The sequence below is a fragment of the Mastomys coucha genome, unplaced genomic scaffold, assembly GCF_008632895.1.
Source record: "Mastomys coucha isolate ucsf_1 unplaced genomic scaffold, UCSF_Mcou_1 pScaffold21, whole genome shotgun sequence".
In the NCBI taxonomy this organism is placed as follows: Eukaryota; Metazoa; Chordata; class Mammalia; order Rodentia; family Muridae; genus Mastomys; species Mastomys coucha.
In genome coordinates, this window is record NW_022196904.1 from 178172708 (window position 1) to 178194745 (window position 22038).

The 22038-nt window shown below is 44.7% G+C and overlaps 1 protein-coding gene across 4 annotated transcripts in view; it reads right to left on the reverse strand.

Annotated features, from left to right (window-relative positions):
• The window catches only part of Nt5c2 (5'-nucleotidase, cytosolic II), an 80739-nt gene extending 65969 nt beyond the window's left edge, over positions 1-14770 (reverse strand). Inside the window, exons 1-2 of one of the 4 annotated variants that reach the window (XM_031390594.1) lie at positions 14522-14608; positions 2058-2177 (exon numbers count right to left, since the gene is read on the reverse strand). In XM_031390594.1, the coding sequence (XP_031246454.1) occupies positions 2058-2158 (101 nt within the window). In that variant the 5' untranslated portion in view covers positions 2159-2177; positions 14522-14608. Of the gene's footprint in view, positions 1-2057; positions 2178-9077; positions 9714-13809; positions 13914-14521; positions 14609-14653 lie in introns of those variants that run through there. The other 3 variants (XM_031390595.1, XM_031390596.1, XM_031390597.1) reach the window with 3 other exon arrangements.
• Between the last annotated feature and the right edge of the window lie 7268 nt (positions 14771-22038).

Here is a 22038-nt window from a genome sequence, read left to right on the forward strand (position 1 = left end):
TAAAATATGTTTTTAAATGTTAACAAATTCAGATAAATTGAAATCATGTAACTTTTCTCATCATACTATAATAAAACTTTAAAAAAAAAAAAACTGGGATCTCAGGCTGGAAAGATGGCTCAGTGGTTAAGAGCACTGACTGCTCTTCCAGAGGTCCTGAATTCAATTCCCAGCAACCACGTTAGCTCACAACTATTTGCAATGGGGTCTGATGCCCTCTTTTAGTGTGTCTGAAGAGAGCAATGGTATACTCATATCCATAAAATAAATCTTAAAAAAAAAAAAAAAGATGGGATCTCATGTAGTGTAAGATGACCTTGACCTTTGGAAGTAGCTCAGGAAGACCTTGAATTTTTCATTCCTCTGTCTTTGCCTTCAGGGTAATGAGGTTACAAGCATGTGCCAACATGCTCAGTTTGAACTATGCCAGGGATCAAACCCAGGACTCTGTGTGGCTAGGCAAGCACTCTACCAACTGAGACATATCCACAGCCCCTATGTTTTCTTTATACAGATAACAAAAGATGGCTCATTGGATAGAAGCCTTAGAACCAGAGTTCAATCTCTGGAAACCACAGTAGAGGGAGAGAATCAACTCCTCGGTGTCTTGTGCCCTCCATACATGAGCACCCGCGTTCACACATGCATATCACACACATTCACAATAATATAATAAACATTTAAAAGTTTTAAAATTCTGTTCTATACTTGAATTCCTATGGCATATACCAACACACCATACAAAAAGGACAGTCATCAATTCCACTATGTAATTTAGAGACTTGACATGAACCAGAAATGTTTTCCCTTTCAGGGCTTAGAAACAATAGCCTAACCCCCAGTAAGGCTACATAGTGACCTACCACTAGTGAGGTATCATCAGCTAATAATAAAACCAACAGTTAAACAGGCTTCATGTCCACTCTTTCCTGTGTAGAAAGCCAAGGTCAGAAATGTGTAACATTTTTTAAAAAAATACTAACATTGTGAACAAAATTGTTATTCTATATTTTGTGTTTTTATCTTTTTGAGGCAATGACTCATATGGCCCAGGCTGGCCCTGAACTCAGGATCCTCCTGTTCCTACCTCCCAAGTGCTGAGATTACAAGTATGTACTACCATACCCAGGTTGAGTAAACAGAATTTTAAAATCTGCCTAAAAGTTATAATCAGTTTACAGCAAACAGCAGTTAAGTGTTTCATCCTCAGCTGGTACCCTGAGTCAAATCACAGAACACACATAAAGACGGAAGGAAGGAGAGGACAGAAGTCACAGAATTGTCCTCTAACCTCTACATGTGCACTGTGGCATGGCCATACATGCATGTGTGCACACACAAACACATCACCATAAATAAGTTTTTAAAAATAATTTCAATCTTAGCTAGGCATGGTGGTACCTGTTGTCCTGGCTACTTGGAAGGCTGAGGCTGAAGGAACACATACACCTGCATACTCAAGGCCAGCCTGAGCAACACAGCAGACCTCATCTTTAAAGAAAGAAAGAAACCTAGATGTAGTGGTGCACATGTACAGTCACAGCACTGCCAGACTGAAGCAAGAGGCATAGGACACTATGTCATTTTATTTGTAGGATAAATTCTAGAAAAGAAAATCAACAATTTAGTAATCTTATATTGGCACTGGTAAACTAATATGCCATTTTTAAAAACCCTTTTTAGACACTGCTGTTAAATGTATACCTTTCATCCCATTAGGAAAAACATTAGGGACAGAGTGGACAGCTGATAGGAGTTCAATACCAGCATGGTCTACATGAAACTATCAAGAAGAAAGGTAAAAACAAATTTTAATCCAATTAACTAGGTACAATTTTCTAGCAAATTAAGACTTTCTAAAAGATTTTTACTAGTAACTATACTGGTGTGCTACAGTTAAAAGCCTGAATGTCACTTGATTTGAACTCTAAGCTAGCTATATGCTCTGTGATAAATTACTTAACATCTCTGTGTATTAATTCCATAAGAATTAATAAGAGAATAAGAGTAGAAAGTATACGCTTCCGAGAGGTGTTCTGATGATAAATTTAGCTTACCGGTGATAGGCTTCCCGCCGATACTTTTTCAAGGCATGCTTATCCATGTTAGCAGGCACATCTGCTGCATTCTGTAAGCGGTCACTCCAGGAGGTTGTCATTTTATTTGTAGGATAAATTCTAGAAAAGAAAATCAACAATTTAGTAATCTTATATTGGCACTGGTAAACTAATATGCCATTTTTAAAAACCCTTTTTAGGCACTGCTGTTAAATGTATACCTTCCATCCCATTAGGAAAAACCTCAGGGACAGAGTGGACAGCTGAGTCTCTGCACTTAGTATTTTGATAGCTAGGCTATTCTTAGATTCACGTTCCTTGAAGTTTTCACTTGTATATTATTTTGCTCCATTTTGCTTTTACTACTGCTGGAGATCAACTGCAGAGCCTCACATAACTAAGCAAACATTCTACAACTGAGTTACATTTTTATTGAACAGTGTCTGTGAAAACATCTAGAATACAGCATTTTGAGCATGCTACTATCATGACAGTAAGCCAATTCTAAATAAACCAAATGTGTAGCTGTTAAAAACGTTCAGGTGATATTCACATAAGAAAGCGGAGTTGTAGCTGTGTCCTCCAGGCTCAACATAATTGCCTTCATGAATCACTGCAGTTCTGTATCCCCCGCCACAGGCTATCAAGAGGTCAGGCCATAACATTCCTTCCTGGAGGGAAGTCTTGGGGGCTGCATGAAGCCCACCACTCCTCCAGATCATATACGAGATTATGTGAAGGGGTGAGATTCTTCCGTGGCACAGAGTTCTTTGTTGAGTAGTCCCTACTGTACATGGGACTTTACAATGGTACAGCTGCCTGAAAGTCTCTCATGAGACTAGAGAGGTCACAGGCCTTAGGAGAGAAGCAGCAGACTATTACTCTGCTAAACAGACATAGCAAGCCAACTCCTGATGACTTACTGCTATACTCAGATTAGTGCATCTCTTATCATTCATCATCCAGTATAATTCACAGGGTGGGACCAGAGGCAGCTCCATAGAAAAGCACTTGCCTGGGACGCTGATGGCCCCGGGTTTAATCCCAACATCATGAGATCATGAGCACCAGCTTTGTTTTTGCCCTCACCCCTTTTCTTTTCAGTGCTGGGGTTGAACCTTGGGCCCGGACATGCAATATGAAGCCCTCTCTGTTGACTTCCTTCTGTTTGTCTCACTGCTTTACCCAAAGGTGTTTATAGCATTTGCCTCAACTTGTACAATAAATTGCCAAAGCCAACACTCAAAATATTTGTTATCACAGGAGATGGTGAGTTAAGAGTGACTGCTACTCTTGACTACAGTCCCTGTACCCACATCAGCCAGCTCATTACCACCTGCACTCCACTTTAGGGGATGGGATGCTGTCACACACACACATACACACACACACACACACACACACACACACACACACACTCTCTCACACACACACACACACACACACTCTCACACACACACACAGATACATACAAACACATGATGTTTTAAGAATCTGCATACCAAAGAGATGGGGCAGGGCTAGGAACAGTGCACACATTTTTACATATAACATTTCCAAACACTAAGTATGCCTTTGATCAGTATCTCAGTGTCTGTCTGTCTGTCTCTTTCTCTCAACTATAAGCCCCATGACATCGAAACTCCATTTTCAGCCCTCTCCCAGTCAACATGCACAACAAATAATACACAAACATGTACTCTTCTCATATATAGGCATGGTAGTTCATCAGCATTTGGGAGGTTGAGGCAGGAAGACCAGCCTTAGTCTACATAGTGAATTAGAATAGCCTGAGCTAATGTGGAAGACCCTGTTTCTTTCTTTCTTGGTTTTTTTTTTGTTTGTTTGTTTTTTTTTTTTTTTTTTTTTTTTTTTTTTTTTTTTTTTTTTCAAGACAGGGTTTCTCTGTGTAGCCCTGGCTGTCCTGGTACTCACTGTGTAGACCAGGCTGGCCTCGAACTCAGAAATCCGCCTGTCTCTGCCTCCTAAGTGCTGGAATTAAAGGCGTGCGCCACTACTGCCTGGAGAAGACCCTGTTTTCTAACAGGCCCGCCAACTAACACTAACACTCTCTCTCCCTCCCCCTCCACCCACCCCACATGTAAATATGTGAAATAGATCAAGTCCTCACCCTCTATAGTTCAAGCTTTTTTTTAATTCAAAAGCTAACCTGTATACAAGCCTGAAGACCCAAAAATACTGCCGAAGTTCCTTTTAATGCTCTAATGGAATCTGTGAAAATCTTATCCTTGGCTCACAAATGTGTTCAAATCTTGGCTTGATAAATGCAATAATATTTTGCTAACCTCTCAACATCAGGCTTTAGAACAAAGGTCCCTTATTCTCTGGTGGAAGCTGACAGAGCTGAGAAGATTCTGTCAAGTGAGAGGCGCACTTCCTGTTGCCTTGACAATTTGTTTTTCTGATTCAAGCAACAGCCTTGTCCTATCTCTACTCTACTTTTTTGTTTTTTTGTTTGTTTGTTTGTTTGTTTGAGACAGGGTTTCTCTGTATAGCCCTGGCTGTCCTGGAACTCACTCTGTAGACCAGGCTGGCCTTGAACTCAGAAATCCACCTGCCTCTGCCTCCCAAGTGCTGGGTTTAAAGGCATGCAGCCATCACCACCAGGCTTCTACTCTGAAATTCTGACTGGAAATACAAACTTAGCAGGGCATATTGGCCGTAATCCAGCAAGTGAGGTAAAGGCAGGCAGGAGGGAAGTCAAGGCCAGCCTCAGCTTCAGAGCAAGTTTGAGGCCAGCCTAGAATACATGAGACTCCATCTTCCAAAAAGGAGATAATGTAAGGTGCTAAAACCAGTGGCTGGTGTGCAAAAGTGCTCAATACTTATGGCCTCTGCACAAAGCACTTTATGCTTAGAGAAACGTATAACTAATTTCTATTTTCAGGCCCAAAACTTCACAGTTCCCATCACATACCAAAGAGTCTCACCATATCATAAGATTTCCATGTCAATTTAAGTATATTAAATGTAATCTTCTACCCGTAGACAGAACTATTTCAAGAATTCACTTATAAAATTTACCAGAAAAGTAAGCCAGAAGCAGTAAGATAAGAAAGCTCAGTCAGTAAAGTGCTTGCCTCCAAACTCTGAGTACCTTTCTTCCAGAGCACGAGACCTGAGGTAAATCCTGAAGCCTACTGGACAGAGGCCAGTGAGAGGCCCTGTTTCAAAGGACAAGGATAGCATTTCTGAAAATAACACCCAAATTGTCTTCTGACCTCTACAAGCTCATAATGCACAAAAATAAATATAAGTTCAACAAAGACAAAACAAAAATCAAGTAAGCCTGGGGTACACACCAGTCAGAATGCCTGTCTAACCAGTATGAGGCCTGGGCTGGAATCCAGCACCACATAAACTGGCTGTGGCGACACACGGCCATAAGCCCAACACTAGCCAGGCAATGGTGGCGCACGCCTTTAATCCCAGCACTTGGGAGGCAGAGGCAGGTGGATTTCTGAGTTCAAGGCCATAAGCCCAACACTCAGGATGGGAGCAGACGTCATCTTCAGCTACAAAGGGAGTTCTCAGTTGGGCTGCATGAAACTTTGTCATAACAAGTATGTAAACTGTAACACAGTGGTGGAACACACACTAGCCTCCCACACACAACTCATGAGGTTCAGTCTCTATTTAACGGAGTGCTTGCCTAGCATGCATGAGAACCCCGTGTGCAGTCCACACACCAGGGATGCCGTGCAGCCTGTGGTTCCCACTTGGAGGTGTAGCCAAAAAATCTCAGGTCATCCTCAGCTATATAGAGAGTTTGAGAACAGCCTACCTTGCATAAGACCCTATCTTTTTTTTTTTTAAAGGATTTATTTATTATGTGTAAGAACACTGTAGCTGTCTTCAGACACACCAGAAGAGGGCATCAGATCCCATTATAGATGGTTGTGAGCCACCATGTGGTTGCTGGGATTTGAACTCAGGACCTTCGGAAGAGCAGTCAGTGCTCTTAACTGCTAAGCCATCTCTCCAGCCCCGACCCTGTCTTGATATAATAAAATAAATTAAAAAATAAATCAAAACATTCACATTCCACATTCTGCCTGTTTCATTATAATGAGACCTATTTTATTTTTATTAGCTTGCAGTCTGGTTTCATATCAAATACAATGGTGGGAAAAGAATGTAGAAAACAAATGCTACTTGACCACCATGTTAAAGACAAAGCAGAAGAAAATATTGCCTCTAAATTCAAGTAAGAAAGCACAATTTATAAAACTTTTCCAAAAATACAAAAATAAAGAGAAAACACAGACCACAGCTGGGTCTGGGTGGTGGCGCACACCTTTAGTCCTAGCAGTTGGGAGGCAGAAGCAGTCAGATCTCTGTGAGTTCCAGGCCATGTGGTCTACAGTGCAAGTTCTTGGATAGCCGGGGCTACAGAGAAACCTTGACTCAGAAAAAAACAAAACCAAAAAAACCCACACAGTCCATAACTGTATTAGCATTTCATTTATTCCAAACAAATATATTTAACCTAAATCTAAACATAGGGAAATTATTGAACAAATCCAAACTGAAAGATATTCAACAAAAAGAAGCTATACTCGATTAACTTCAAGAAAACAAGCAAAAAGTTAGAGAGTTGTACCTCAAAAGTAAGTAAGGGGGGCTCAGTGGTAGAGTCTAGAGCCCTATGTTCAATCCTAGCGTGCGCGCGCGCGCGCACACACACACACACACACACACACACACACACACACTCACAGACACGCACTCACAGACACACATACACACACACGCACTCACAGACACACAAACCTAAAGGGCACCAAGTGCAACTAAAACTAAACCCTGGACCAGGAGCCAGAACAGTGACATCACGTACAGTCCTAACAATTGAAGAAGCAAAGGCAGGACAGAACTGCCAACCTGGGAAATTATACAGCAGGACCTTGATTAAAAACAGAAAACCAAAACAGACCACCACCACCCCCATGCCACAAAGTTCCAAACCAGGACTAGAAATGAGAATTAACCATGAAGGCCATTACCAGGACAAGTAAGTTATGAGTTTGGTTTGTTTAGTTTTCTTGGTTGAGGCTCAAAGCCAGGATGTTATGCCTTCCAGGCAAGCACTCTACCACCAAGGTGCATACACTTCCAGCACCAAGGAATTTTCAGCACTAGCTGAAAATTAAGTAAAAATGTTACACTCATCTTTAAAATGTTTATTTATGTGTATGGCTGTTTTGTCTGCATGTATGTCTGTACCATGTGCATAACTGGTACCTGAAGAGATGAAAAGAGGGTATTGGATCCACTCCAACTACAGGAATAGCTGGATGCTACCATAGAGGTGCTGGGAACTGAACTGGGTCCCCTGAAAGAACGACTAGTTCAACTAACAACTGAACCATCTCTCCAGTTCAATGTTATACTAATTTTTAAAGTGATAGTAGCATTGTAGGTTTGTAGGACAGTCTCCTTATGATAGTCAAGTCAAAATTTTCAAGAGTAAATTGCCTTTACAACTTATTTTTAAGTGGTTCTAAATTTAAAACAACGTATGTAGAGCCAAGCAGCTGGCTCGGAAGTAAAGGCAAGGGATTTGCTGCCGAGTATGACAGCCTGAATTATCCCAGACACCTTCAAGGTTGGAGGAGAGATCTCTACACACACACCCAGTAGCACACATGCACCCCCATATATATTCACAAAATAAATAGGTCTTAAAAACCATTTAAATTATATGCAAAAATTATAAAGTAAAATGGCCAATGCTGTTTACTGGTAAATCCAGGTGAAAGATATAAAAGAGCTCATTACACCACCATGTAATTTTCTACAGAATTAAAATGTTCAAATGAAAAGTGGGATAAACGTGTAAAACTGATACATAAGAAAAAATAATGAAAAGCACACAAGCTATTCACAATACCATAGCTGAACAAGGCCTTAGAAATCAGTTGCAGAAGTCGGGCAGCGGGGACACATGCCTTTAATCCCAGCACTTGGGAGGCAGAGGCAGACGGATTTCTGAGTTCGAGGCCAGCCTGGTCTACAGAGTGAGCTCCAGGACAGCCAGGGATACACAGAGAAACCCTGTCTTGAAACACCACCCCCACCCCCCCCAAAAAAAAATCAGTTGCAGACCTGGGTGCAAATCCCCGTAGTTGAGAAACAGAGGAAGGAGGAACAGGAGTTCAAGACTGTCTGGGCTAGCCTGGGTTCTAGAAGAGCCTGTCTCAAAAACAAAACAAAAATCAATGACAGAAAATGGAGTAAGTTGCCAGGGAGAGAATCAAGAAGAGAATTGTTTAAAAGAAAAAAAAAAAAAGGAGGAAGTGGCATGGTGGCACTTCCTGGAACCCCAGCCTTGGAAGGTAAAGACAGAGGCTCATCTAAAACTGGAGGCCAGCCTAGTCGATTCCAGGCAGCCACAAGGATCAGTGTGAGGTAGGCTACTTCACACAGTGGATTCCAGAATAGCCAGGGCAGCTTTGAAAACTCTGTCTCAAAACAAAACAAAGCAGACCATCAGATTACTCTGCGGTAACAGTGCCCGCCTCTAACCTCTGGGTCCCACACAGTGGAGAGGAGAAGCAATACCACAAGCTGGCCTCTGTCCTATGTGCACACAAAAACATGTTCCTGTGTGGGCATGTACTGTGGTGTGTGTTTACACACAGTAAAGTAAATGTACTTTATAAAAGCAAAATCGGGGCTGGAGAGATGGCTCAGCAGTTAAAAGCACTGCTCTTCTAGAGGTCCTGAGTTCAATTCCCAGCAACCACATGGTAGCTCACAACCATCTCTAAAGGGATCCAAAATCCTCTTCTGGTGTCTGAAGAAAAACAGAACAAGGTAAAAAGGAAGGGGTGGAACAAAAAATATTTATTATATTTCTCTATCTTGGGTCGGGACAGCCTGGTGCCACAGGATGCATATGGACATCAGAGGCCAACTTGTGGGAGTTAATTCTCTCCTTCCACCACACTGGGCACAGCGATCAAACCAGGCTGGCAGGCTTGCAAGGGTACTTACTGCCTCTACCCGCTGGGCCACCTCTCTGGGTCTGGTAACCGAAGCTCTTCTGGAAACTGAAAGCAGGTAGACTAAGGTCAAGGTTGGCCTGGGCTACATGTCAATGTCTAGGTCAGCCTAGACATCTTATGAAACCTCATCAAAATAAAAAGTTTATTAGTGGGAAAAGGGGCCGGGGACAGACGTGTTGTCGTAGAGCACTTGCCTAGCATGCACAAGGCCCCTAGTACCACAAAACAATATTACATACTAAGTGTTCGATGAAACTAAAACAAGAAACTTTTAAAAACACTTATTTATCCCCAGAAGCCAGACTATCAAACAAAAACCCTACTACCAGGTACAAACTACTTCCTCTGAAGCTGTGGTCACAAAAACTAAGGGAGGGAGGGAGGGCAGGAGGGCTGCTGGTGCCCTGGACTGCCTCCCAAAAATCGAAGGTAAGACCCTAACTGCTGAGACTGCACAGACTTCACACACAGGCCTTGGAGGAACTGGGATGGAAATGGCCTAGAAGTCCCCTCACCAAGGACTCATTCTCACAGCACCTGAAGGAGCAACGCAAGCTGTCAAGACAGAACAGCAACCAACATAACATCTATGAAGCGTTGACCAAACATGACCAAATGCCAAGCTGTCACTAAAGATGCAATAGTGACACTAACTGGACTCAGCAGGAGGGAACCCATGCTTGGTGCTAGAATCGAGCTGTGGCTGGTGAAGCCATGGAACCTAGAGGAACCTACTACTGCTGCCACTCACAAACAGTGTAAGTTCTAACCCATGCTCAACATTCGTTCTTACTCCCACAGGGAAGTGCAGCACTTACTTTTTTTTTTTTTCAGCAGAGACCATTATAGAAAGCTACAAAAACTGTTCAAAATGCAGAGACCAACAGACTGTAGGTGCCCAGACCCAACTGATAGGTCTACAACACAATCTCTACGTAGACCCAAGGCTCAAGAACATTTTGGAAAAGGAGGGAATTCTAAGAGACAAAGGACCATGATGTCTGCTGTGAGACAATGTTCTTTATGTGATAGGAAAGCCTTACCATGAACACTCAACAATGGCTGCCTAAACAAGATCTGAAAAATATCACTACCAACTGACATGCCAACATGGGTTGGAGAGAAGTCCCAAGGCCCCGCCGATATGAAGTGCTATAGGAAATTAATGGTTGGTAAGAAAGTCAGAATCAGTCTTCTCTAGAGATGAGCCCGACAGGCTTTTCCATTCCAAGTAGTCAACTGTAAACACATCCAGATATGAGCAGTAGTAAATGAACTCACCAGGTTATAGCTATAGATTTGTATGTACATAGAATGCCACAGTAATAAGAGTCTATATTTGAGAATGAGGTGTGTGCATGGGAGGGGTGGAGGGGGTAAAGGAAGAGGAAGGTTTTACAAATCGGTACTCATATGAAATTCTCAAAAAAAAAAACATTAAATAAATGATTACAGTTTTTTTAAAAAGTACATTCCACTAGCCATTTGAAATGAGAGCACACTAACGTCTGTTTCTTGAGACAGGCTGTCTTGACTGTGAGGCTAGCCTTGGGTTCCATTTGTGACCAGCAACTTAAGCCCCTGATCTTCCTGCTTTCCCCACGGCTGGTCTCACTGTTTTAAAAAACCTATTAAGTTTCAGGTGCCAGGTTTGCCACGTAGATCCTGTCACAGAGGCTCTTTCAGTTGACATTCCTAATATTGATTCCCAGCCAACAAAGACACACAAATGGGAGAATAAACAGGTCAAGAGTCTCCACAGCAATTTCATCTTTCTGATTCTATATTCAGCATTAAAAGGGGGAGGCTTTTTGCTACCCTGATACTAGGGGGTTTCTGTTACTGCTATTGGATTTTTGTTGTTTTATTGCTAGTTATTTTCCACAAACTTTTGTAAAAAAGTTCTATAGAATGCAATCAAATTTCAATCAATAGATATATAAAACAGGGCATGTTGGCCCTCACCTATAGTCCAAGCCCTAAGAGGCTGAAGCAAGAGAATTGCAAGTTGGAGACCAGCCTGAACTACTGAGTTCCAAGCCAGTTTAAGATTTAGTGAGACCCCCATCTCAAGCCCATTTCCTCTCCCTCCCTTAAAAAAATCAATTTTTTAAGACGTGGTGGAGCTGGAGAGACAGCTCAGAGATTAGCACATTTGTTGTTCTTCGGGAGACCTGAGTTCAATTCCAAGTTCTCACATGGTGGTTCACAGTCATCTGTAGCTACAGTTCAGGAAATACAATGCCCTTTTTTGATCCTGATAGACCCCAGGCACACAATTGGTGTACACACATGCAGGCAAAATACTCAACACATAAAATATGAATAAACATAACATAAAAAATATGTAACGTCAAATGACAAAATTTTAGTGCTCCATGATTTGTTACCAACTTCATTTAATGAAATTAACATCCTCAGGTTTGAACATAAAAAAAAAATTCATCCCACCTCCCCTCCCACATTTTATTTTTAAAATGGGAGGGGGGAGGGGAGGGTTTCTCTTTATTCATTCTGCTCTAGCTCCAAAGAACCAAGTACCATCACCTTGTAAAGAGCTTACCAGAACATCTGTCTCCCTCTGGTACTACTGCCCTTACACTGTCCGTAAGCTGTCGCTCCTCACTTGTCACTTAGCATGTCTTGTGATAGTTAGCATCTCATGTTAGATGTTGTCATAAAAGCTGAAAGTATCAACAAACACTTCCTGAAAGCATGTGTGCCCGCCCTGCCTGCTACATTGCAGAAAGGCCTGTTACAACGCATCCAAAAAGGAAAATTGCATCAAGTCCAGTAGCAGTGTGTACACAGCAATCATCACTAAGTCAAACCTACTTTCGAGGTCACCCACGGTAGCTCACTTTGCAATCCAAGCAGCTGAGAAGCTTATGCAGGTCAGTCTGAGGCCAGCCCAGGGTACAAAATGTCTGAGACCTTATCTCAAAAAAACTAGAAAACAAAAAAGTAAAATATAAATTATCTTGGTAAGATTTAGGCAGGCTGGTTTTTGTTTTGCTTTTTGGAAAGAGTAAAGTAGTAAAACACACACACACACACACACACACACACACCCTTTTTTTTCACGCCCAGGCAAGCATGGTGGCATATGCCTATAATCCCAGCACTTTGGAGAGCTGAGGTAGAAGGATCCCAAATTGGAGCCCAGCCTAAACTACATAGCCAATTCAAGGTGCACGGTGGGTGCTGGACCCCTGGAAGAGGAACACAAAATGAGCAGCTTAAAGGGGCTCTATCTCAAAATGAAATTTAAAAAAGGGCCAGAACACAGTTGAGTAGTAGGCTGCTGTGCCTAGCCTAAGCTTAGTCCCCAGGTCAGTGCCCAGTGGAGAGATCCTGTACACTTTCTAAAAACTATTTTTGATTTTTGTTTGTTATTTTGTTTTGTTTTGAGAAAGAGCCTCTAGTAGCCCTGGCTGTCCTGAACTTGCTACCTAGACCAGGCTTGTCTTGAACACACAGAGATTCACCTGCCCCTGCCTCTCCAGTGAACCACCACACCAAACTGAGAGCCTACAGTTAAGACATAGGCCAAGAACTGTGTGCACAGTACTCAGAAAACTGAAGAATTTTTAGGATAACCTGGGATGCATAGTGAAACACCAGATGAACAGCAATAACACAAACATCAACTTTTTTTTTTAATTTTTTTTTAATTTTTTTTTTTTTAATTTTTGGTTTTCGAGACAGGGTTTCTCTGTGTAGCCCTGGCTGTCCTGGAACTCACTCTGTAGACCAGGCTGGCCTCGAACTCAGAAAGCCGCCTGCCTCTGCCTCCCAAGTGCTGGGATTAAAGGCATGTGCCACCACCACCCGGCAACATCACATACATGAACACTCTCCTCTTAAATAGTCCCTCATAACCTGGCTCTCTTCAAGAAGACGTATGTCATCTAGTAATGCCAGCAGGCACTCTGAGTATTCATATTAACCATGATAAGCTTCTGGTGACTGTACATTTTCACACAACAGAATCTTGAAGTCCATCTTATTTTACAGATTAGCTGGTTCTGAATTCTAGCTTGAGAATAATGCAACAACCAATAGTACTGAATTTGTTTTTTTGTTTTTTTAATCTTTTTGGTAAGAATGGAGCTTAAAACAGTTTTTCAAGCCCAGGCACGGGGGAACAAGCCTACAAATACCTGTTAGGGACCTAAGAGAGAAAGAACCCAAATTTGAGGTCACTGGGTACAGAGCCTGTTCGAGGCCCATAAACAGGTCCATACTGTAATGAAATGTTCTTCAGAAGTAAGCATGGAAGCATGGATCCGTGTATCAAGAGCCCAGCATAACCACCTTGCCACTGCGAGGCACCTTCAAAGATTTTATTTCAATTTTTAACTAGCTGGTTTGTCGAACTGAACCTCCAAGCCCTGATGTCTTGTCTTGGATAAAGTCTTAGCCATTGATGGGAAATGTTAAGGTGACTACATGAAAGACCTGAAGCCTTTCTGTGCTCACTACGACGCTTGATAAATGGCAGTGTCTTAACATCCTTAACACATGACGGCCAAAGGAATTTGCATCCCTTAAGAAAAATTACAGGTCTACAGTCATTGTGAAGCAATGTGCGGGCGGGCGCGCGCGCGCAGAGAAGTGGTGAAGAACACGCACCGGTGTTGAGTGACTAGTCATTTCAGACTGCTTTATTACAGCACAGCCCTCCACTACCGAGGCTGTGAAACAAATCCGATACTAACCATCATCTACGGCCTTTAAAGGCTGCGGCCAGGCAAAACCAACCGCACAAAACGCTGTTCTTGTAACAAGCCCCTCTTCTGCATCTCGCCCTGCAGGGCTTCGGGGGCCCCCCAAAAAAGGCAAGGGGCAAACCGCCTCTAAACCTCTGTAGGGGAGACTTGCAATTGACGTGAGCTTTCCAGGAAGTACTGCGCACCGCAAAACTGGCTCGTGGGCCATTCCGAGGGCAGATCCAAACCCTGCCGGGCTCGCAGCCCACGAGGGGAGCCCCGCGCCCGCATCACGAGAAGAACGGAGGCCAGGCTGTCGGCGGAGACAGAGAGGGGAACGGAGTATCGCCGCCCGCCCACTCCGCGAGAAAGGCGGGGTCCCAGCGAGCGGACGCTGGGAAACAATGGCGCGAGCGTGACGTGGGCCGGGGGCGTCGCCGGCGCGCGGGGAAGGGGCCGCGGCGGGACGGGGGCGCCCGGGGCCAGGGGCATGCGCCACCCCGGGACGCTGAGGCCGCGGGCGCGCGGGCAGATCCGGGCCGGGGTCGGGGCCCTGAGGAAAGGGACGCCCGGGCAGACGGCGGGGGCCGCGGGGTCGCGCGCTCGGCCGCGCATCCTCCCAGCCTGCTCGCCCGCCCCCCACCCCGCCCGCTCCAAGCCCCCTCCCTCCCGCCGCTCGCCCGCTCACCCGCCCGCCCGCCGCGGGGGCCGCGGCACTCACCGGCCCCACCGCACGGCAGCAATCCTAGCGCGCAACTGCCGCAGCCGCCTCGGCGCGCGCCCTCCCCGCCCCCGCCGCCCCGGCGCCGCCCCCGGCTCGCGCCCGGCCAGGGACCGGCGCTCTGTTCCGTACCCGGGCTCCGCCGCAGAAGCCGGCCGCGGCGACGCTCCCTGGCGGGTGGACCAGCCTCAGCCCCTCGCAGGGATCGGGGAACTTCCAACCACAGAACTCCCGGGACTGCTAGGCTCAGAGGGTGATGCACGTTAACAACCAATCCGTTCCCTCTTGGCGTTTTGCCTGCTCCCTTCAGCACACTGCTGGCTACCCCGCCCACTCTGTGGGAGGCTTTCCCGAGGTGGAAAGAGTGTGTCCCTTACTCCTTGCAGCTGAGTCTTGTAGACGAACGAACCAGAGGGTTTCCCTGGGAAGACCTTGAACTCAGCTCCGTGGTAGCCATAGGGACCAGCTTTGGGGTTTATCAGAATGAGTTCAGATCCTAGTTTCACTACTTATCGAGTGAACCAACCAAGGAACCTAACTACATACAGTTGACTCGTTGGAGATAATATTGATAGAAACAATATAGACTCTAGGCTTAGTTCTGGATCCTAGCAAACAATAAATAGTAGTAGTTGAATAAACAGACACTCATTACTGCACTTCACTACAAGACAGCCCGCCCACTGTGTCCAGAACATTGCATTCCTTAGTCTGGGCAGCTCTGGAGTTCATCCCAAAGACCAAATTCTTGTCCTGGGAGCCTCGGAAAACAAACTGGTTCTTCGACCTCGGACTTTGCCCAAGATCTTCGCGAGCTGGGGCTATTTGATGCCTCGCACTGTTTTTCCCTCCGTCCTAATTCTGAGGGGCTTGGTCTTTCTCCTCAGGCATTTCCTTTAGATGGTGTCATCCAAGACTAAGCCAAGTTTTTGCAGTACCATCGTAATCGAGCAGGGCTATGGCTCCCACTTTGTAACAGCCTTGCGTAAAGTTCTTGGCGCACACTGAGTGTGGTGGCTTGCTGGGAGATGCTAGGACTAAGGCAAGAGAATAACTTGAGCCCAGAATTTGAAGTTAACCTGAGCAACGTAATGAAAGAAAGAAAAAGGGGAGAGGAAGCAATGGAGATAGGGCGTGGGGGTCGGGGGGGACAAGGAAAAAAGAGGAGGAAGGAGAAGAAAATGAAAAAGAGAAGAAAGCCCTTGGCAGACTTACTACTGACTCATTAAACTTGCAGTCAACCTGAACTGCAGGGTGTTTTTGAAAACACAGCAGCTCTGCTTCTACCTACCCCTTCTGGGCCTTTCACCCTGCCTAGGTCAGCTGAGGATAAGCCCTGGACCTTTCACCTATTAGACTTTTCAACATGGGAAAATGGTATGTAAGTCAGTTTGCAGTTAGCTTAATACCACCTTTAAGCCAAGTATGTTTCTGTAAAGCCTGGTTTTGTAGGCCTGGAGTGGTGAAAGCTTACCTTGTATCCCTTTCAGGAGGCAGAGGCAGGTGGATCTCTGAATTCAAGGTCAGCCTGATCTACATAGCAAGTTCTGGGCCAGCCAGGCCTACAAAGTAAGACCCTGTCTCAAAATAAGTAAATAAATGCCCGGTTCTGTGAGTAAAGACTAAAGACGTGATTACAACAGGAAAAAGGGAGAGTGCACACAGGGACTACAGAGAAGTATGTAACAACGGGGTGTGTTAACAATGGTTTGCTTTCAGTGACAAGAGTTAGGTATTTTTTTTTTTATTCTTATTTTTCCTTTTTCTGCTTGAGTCTCTGTAGAACGGGTTAGCTTCAAACTCATGGGAATCCTCCTGCCTCAGCTACAATTATAGGCATGAGCCACCACATCTGGCTTTTCTTTACACTTCTTCACATATTTTCCTACATTGTGTTACTTTTTTTTTCCTTTGGCTTTTCACATTATGTTACTTTTATAATTGAGAAATCTAAAGAGGTTGGGGCACTGGTCCAGGAAGGAATGTGATTGCGGCTAAAGCATGTGGATCTGAGTTCTACTCTCCAGCATCCACATGAAGCCAGCAAGGCTCTGTGTGCCTATAATCCCAAGACCAAGAGGTGAAAACGTGAGGATCCCCTGGGCTCCAGCCAGCCAGCCTGACCAATCAGTTAGCCCCCTTCTGCGAGAGACCCTATCTCAAAATGTTTGGTACAAGGGGCTACACAGATGGTTCAGCTGTTAAGAGCACTGACTGACCTAGTTACTAACTTTACCTCCAGTTTCAGGGAATAAGACCTTCCTTTCTGGCCTCCACTGTCTGTGAGTGCCAAGGTACAAACATCAAGTGTCATACATATAGGCAAAACACGAATACACATTCAAGAAAAAACATTTTTTTAGTTGATGGAGGGTCTGGAGAGATGACCAGCAGTTAAGAGCACTTGCTGGTCGTCTAGTGGACTGAGATTCCATTCTCAGCATCTACATGGCAGCTCACAGCTGTCTGTAACTCCAGTTCCAGGAATTTGACATTCTTCTGGCATCCCTGGGCACCCAACACACACACACACACACACACACACACACACACACACACACACCACACACACAAGTAAACACAATTTTTAATTAGATGGAATACAACAGAAAACAGCTGACATTCACATCTAGCCTACACACACACACACACACATACACACACACACACAGAGAGATTTGCAATACCCACACACATATAAACACGTGCACAAACAGGTGTACACATTCACACTTACACAGGTCTGCACACCTACATGTCTATACGCACACTGCACACTTCCACATCTATACGCACACTGCACACTTACACATTTGTAAGCACACTGCACACCTACACATCTATACGCACACTGCACACCTACACATCTATACGCACACTGCACACCTACACATCTATATGCACACTGCACACTTCCACATCTATATGCACACTGCACACTTACACATTTGTATGCACGCTGCACACTTCCACATCTATACGCACACTGCACACCTACACATCTATATGCACACTGCACACTTACACATCTATACGCACACTGCACACCTACACATCTATATGCACACTGCACACTTACACATCTGTAAGCACACTGGACACTTACACATCTATACGCACACTGCACATTTACACATCTATACGCACACTGCACACCTACACATCTATATGCACACTGCACACTTACACATCTATACGCACACTGCACACTTACACATTTGTATGCACACAGAGGCTTACATACCCATACATTTAAACACACATATGAAGTTGGATGTATAACCACTTAAATACTTTACAATTTTTTTGAGACAGGGTTTCTCTGTGTAACCCTGACTATCCTAGAACTTGCTCTGTAGACCAGGCTGGCCTCAAATTCATAGATTCACCTGCCTCTGCCTCCCAACTGCTTAAAAGCATGTACTGCCACCACCCAACTGAAGTATATTTTATATTAAAAGTATATAAAATATAGTGCCTGGAAAGATGGCTCAGTGGTTAAGAGCACTAGCTGCTCTTCCAGAGGACCCAGGTTTGAATCCCAGCACCGACATGGCTGGTCACAACCATCTCTAGTTCCAGGAGATCCAATGTCCTCTTTTCCTAGGATACCTACCACACATGCAGTGCACAGATATAAATGCAGGCAAAAAAAAAAAAAACCTTAATCTATATGTATTAACATAAATCATATCTATTTGCAGTATATATATATACACATATATGTCATCCCGTATACACACATACACACAGACACAGAGACACACATACATGCCTTTTGAGAGAGGATATCACATAATCCAGACTGGCCTTAAATTCCTATGTGATCAACCTTGAACTCCTGCCAAGCTAAGCTGATTCTATCAGAGGACTGGTGATGCCAAGGAATCACGAGGGGCTTATTTAGTATCTCTAATCTGACATTAGTTGAAGAATTTAGGCACTGTTTGGTCTAAAAAGCCACTCACTGTGGCCTTAGATGGCCTAGCACCAAACTTCCTGCTGAAATACTCACATGGCTGTCCTATCTCTCCCTCTTTCTTAGTTGGGGTTTCTATTGCTGTGAAGAGACACCAAAACCATGGCAACTCTATAAAGACAACATTTAACTGGAGCTTGTTTACACTTTAGAGGGTTAATCCATGATCACCATGGTGGAAGCATGGTGGCATGCAGGCAGACACCGTCGCTGGAGAAAAAGCCAAGAATTCTACATCTAGACCACAGGCAGCAAGCAGGAAGAAAAGGGACATTGGGCCTGGTTTGAGCATTTGAAACACCAAAGCCCACTCCCTGTGGCACACTTCCCCCAACAAGGCCGCACATACTCTAACAAGGTCACACCTCCCAATCCTTCCCAGGTAATATCACTTCCCAGGGGTCTATGGGATCATTTTCATTCCCACCATCACTGCATCTAATCAATACTTTTTTAATACAAAGTTCTATAAGCCTTGATTCTTCCAGACTGTGAGCAGATTCACAGCTCAGTTGGCAATTTTTCTGCTTCTTGCCAGAAACTTTCTTCACAAATGTGTGTTATGTACTGACCTTGTATCTAACATTGGCCAACACAGATAGACGTGAGAGTCTGCCTTCATGGAATTTGCTGACAATCTGGGAGATGAACTTTAAGTAAGTAAATAGGGCTGAAGATACAGCTCGGTTGCTAGAGTGCGTGGCCAGCATGCATGAATCCTGGCACCACATAAGACTGGGCAGGGCCAGCTTGCTGCCAAGCCTGACAACCTGAGTTCAATTCCTGGGACTCAAATGGTGGAAGGGAGAACCAGCTCCACAGAGTTGTCATCAGACCTCCACGTGCATGTAAATAACTAACTGTTCAATGTTAAGGGGTCTGCTTGGTGGCACACACCTGTGATCCTAGCACTCAGGAGGGAGACCAGTAATTCAAACAACTACAAAATCTAGTATGTGCAAGGCCCTAGATTCAGCCATCTGTACTACAATACAACAAAAGTGGGGGAAAAGTCCCAGAAAGAGCCAAAGCTCTGCCCACTGCTGACCACACCCAGCCTTCTGTACAACGGGGAAGAAGGAACAGGATAAAATAGGAACTGTAGGAGTCAGACCCACAGTTTAAATGTTACCCACCAGCCAATCACCTCAGAGTTACAAAAAGTAATTCACTGGAACCAGGTAAAAACCCATTGGGAAAAACCTACTGGAGATTTACACCATAAGAGATGATCTACAACTGTTAACAAAATCGTTTTGTTAAGATTTATTTATATGAACTGTAGCTGTCTTCAGACACACCAGAAGGGGGCATCAGATCCTATTACAGATGGTTGTGAGCTACCATGTGTTTGCTGGGAACTGAACTCAAGACCTCTGGAAGAACGGTCAGTACTCGTAACTGCTAGACCATCTCTCCAGCCCCTACGCTCACCCTTTCTAGCCTTCTTCCCTAAATGCCCTGTTATATAAGTGTCCTGGGTTAGCCTTAATTGTCCTGAGGTAGTTGGATTTTTGTTTGTTTGTTTTTTGTTTGTTTGGTTTTGGTTTTTCGAGACAGGCTCGAATTCGGAAATCCACCTGCCTCTGCCTCCCAAGTGCTGGGACTAAAGGCGTGTGCCACCACTGCCCAGCTTACTTGAATTAGTTTGAATTATCAATACAGCGCAGCCTACTATCATATAAAGTCTCAGCTGGGGACAGCAGTGCAAGCCCAACATTGTGTGTGTGCGTGCAAGTGTGCATGCGTGCTGTGTGCATGTGTGTGTGTTTATAGGTATTGAACCTGGGGTCTTGTGTATGTTAGGCAAATGCACTGAACTACATTACTAGGTCACTGTTTAACAGTTTGCTGAAGTTGTAAACAGTGTGAGCTGCCTGACCTGGGTGCTGGAAACTGGACTCAGGTCCTCTGGGAGAGCAGTGAGTGCTCTTCACTGCTGAGCCTCTCTCCAAGCCAGCTTTCATTCTTATATTCCTGCTTCTATCCTGTGACAACATCAGCTGGGAAATCTGAGAGAACAGTACAGTTTGTTTTTAGTAAGAACTGACATATCACCAACCTTCCTCCCTGAGTGCCCATTTAATGTCAGGGATTTTTAAAGATTTATTTATTTATACAGTGTGTATATGAGTACACACTGTAACTGTACAGATAGTTGTGAGCCTTCATCTGGTTGCTGGGCATTGACTTTTTAGGACCTCTGCTGGCTCTGGTCAACCCCGCTTGCTCCAGTTGGCCCCGATTGCTCAGTCCCTGATAGCTCTGGCCCAAAGATTTTTTTTTTTTTTTTTGGACTTTCGAGACAGGGTTTCTCTGTATAGCCCTGGCTGTCCTGGAACTCACTCTGTAGACCAGGCTGACCTCGAACTCAGAAATCTGCCTGCCTCTGCCTCCCAAGTGCTGGGATTAAAGCGTGCGCCACCACCGCCCAGCTCAAAGATTTTTAATGTCAATTTTAATTGTCAACTTGTTATAGCATATTGCCATAAAAAAAGGATATGGTGGCACACATCTTTATTCCAGCACTTGGGAGGCCGAGGCAGGGGGACCTCTGTGAGTTGAGGCAAGCCTGGTCTACACAGAGAGCTCCGGGACAGAGTTATATAGAGAGATCTTGTCTCAAAAAAAAAAAAAGGAGTGGTCCTCAATTGAGCCTGGATCAGAATGATCTGTGGGGAGTTGTCTTGATTGTCAATTGATGTGGGACGTCCCAGCCTGTTAAGGGCGTCCCATCCCCTGGGGAGGTAGTCCTGGACAGTATAGAAAGCCAGCTAAGCACGACCCCATGAGGAAGCTGGCAAGCAGTCTGTATGGCTTCTGCTTTAAGTTCCTGCTTGAGTTTCTGGTTGGGGGGTGGGGGAAAGGTTTTGTGCACTGTGTATTCAGATTGCTGTCCCCAGAGGTCTGGTTGCAGTTCAGACATTGGCATTGTCAAACGTCTACTGTCTCAAGGTAGTGTAAAAACTGTTTTTCATCACCTCTGATTGGTTAATAAAAAGCTGATCAGCCAATAGCTAGGCAGGAGGGAATAAAGCAGGACTTCTGATCCCACGGGAGGAGGCCTCTAATGGGGACCAAAGTAAGGGGGCAGAGATTCACTAGGAGGAGTCACCAAGAGGAGGTTGCCAGGAGAGAGTCGCCAGGAGAGGGTGGTTGGAGCAAGAGGAGCCAGAGCAAGACTAAGATGACAAGTAACGCCACAGGGCTGGGAAGGGGCGAGGAAGAAGGCCAGGCCAGCAGGCTTGAGTCAGAATAGAGGAGAACCTTGCCCAGCCATAGTTCAAGAAGCTTTTTCATAAATCCACCAGGTCTCCGTGTCAGTATTTCAGAGCTAGCACAGGAGTACAGTTCCCACACGCCTTCTCTCAGTGATGGACCTGTGAGCTGAGATAAACGCATTTCTCCTCTGGATACTTTTGACCAGTGTTTCATCTCGGCGACAGAAACTCCTGAGGGCTAGGAGCTACACAGATGCCTGACAGACAGAAAGTTAGGGAAAGAGGCCACAAACAGAGAGGGCAAACTTCCAGCGTCT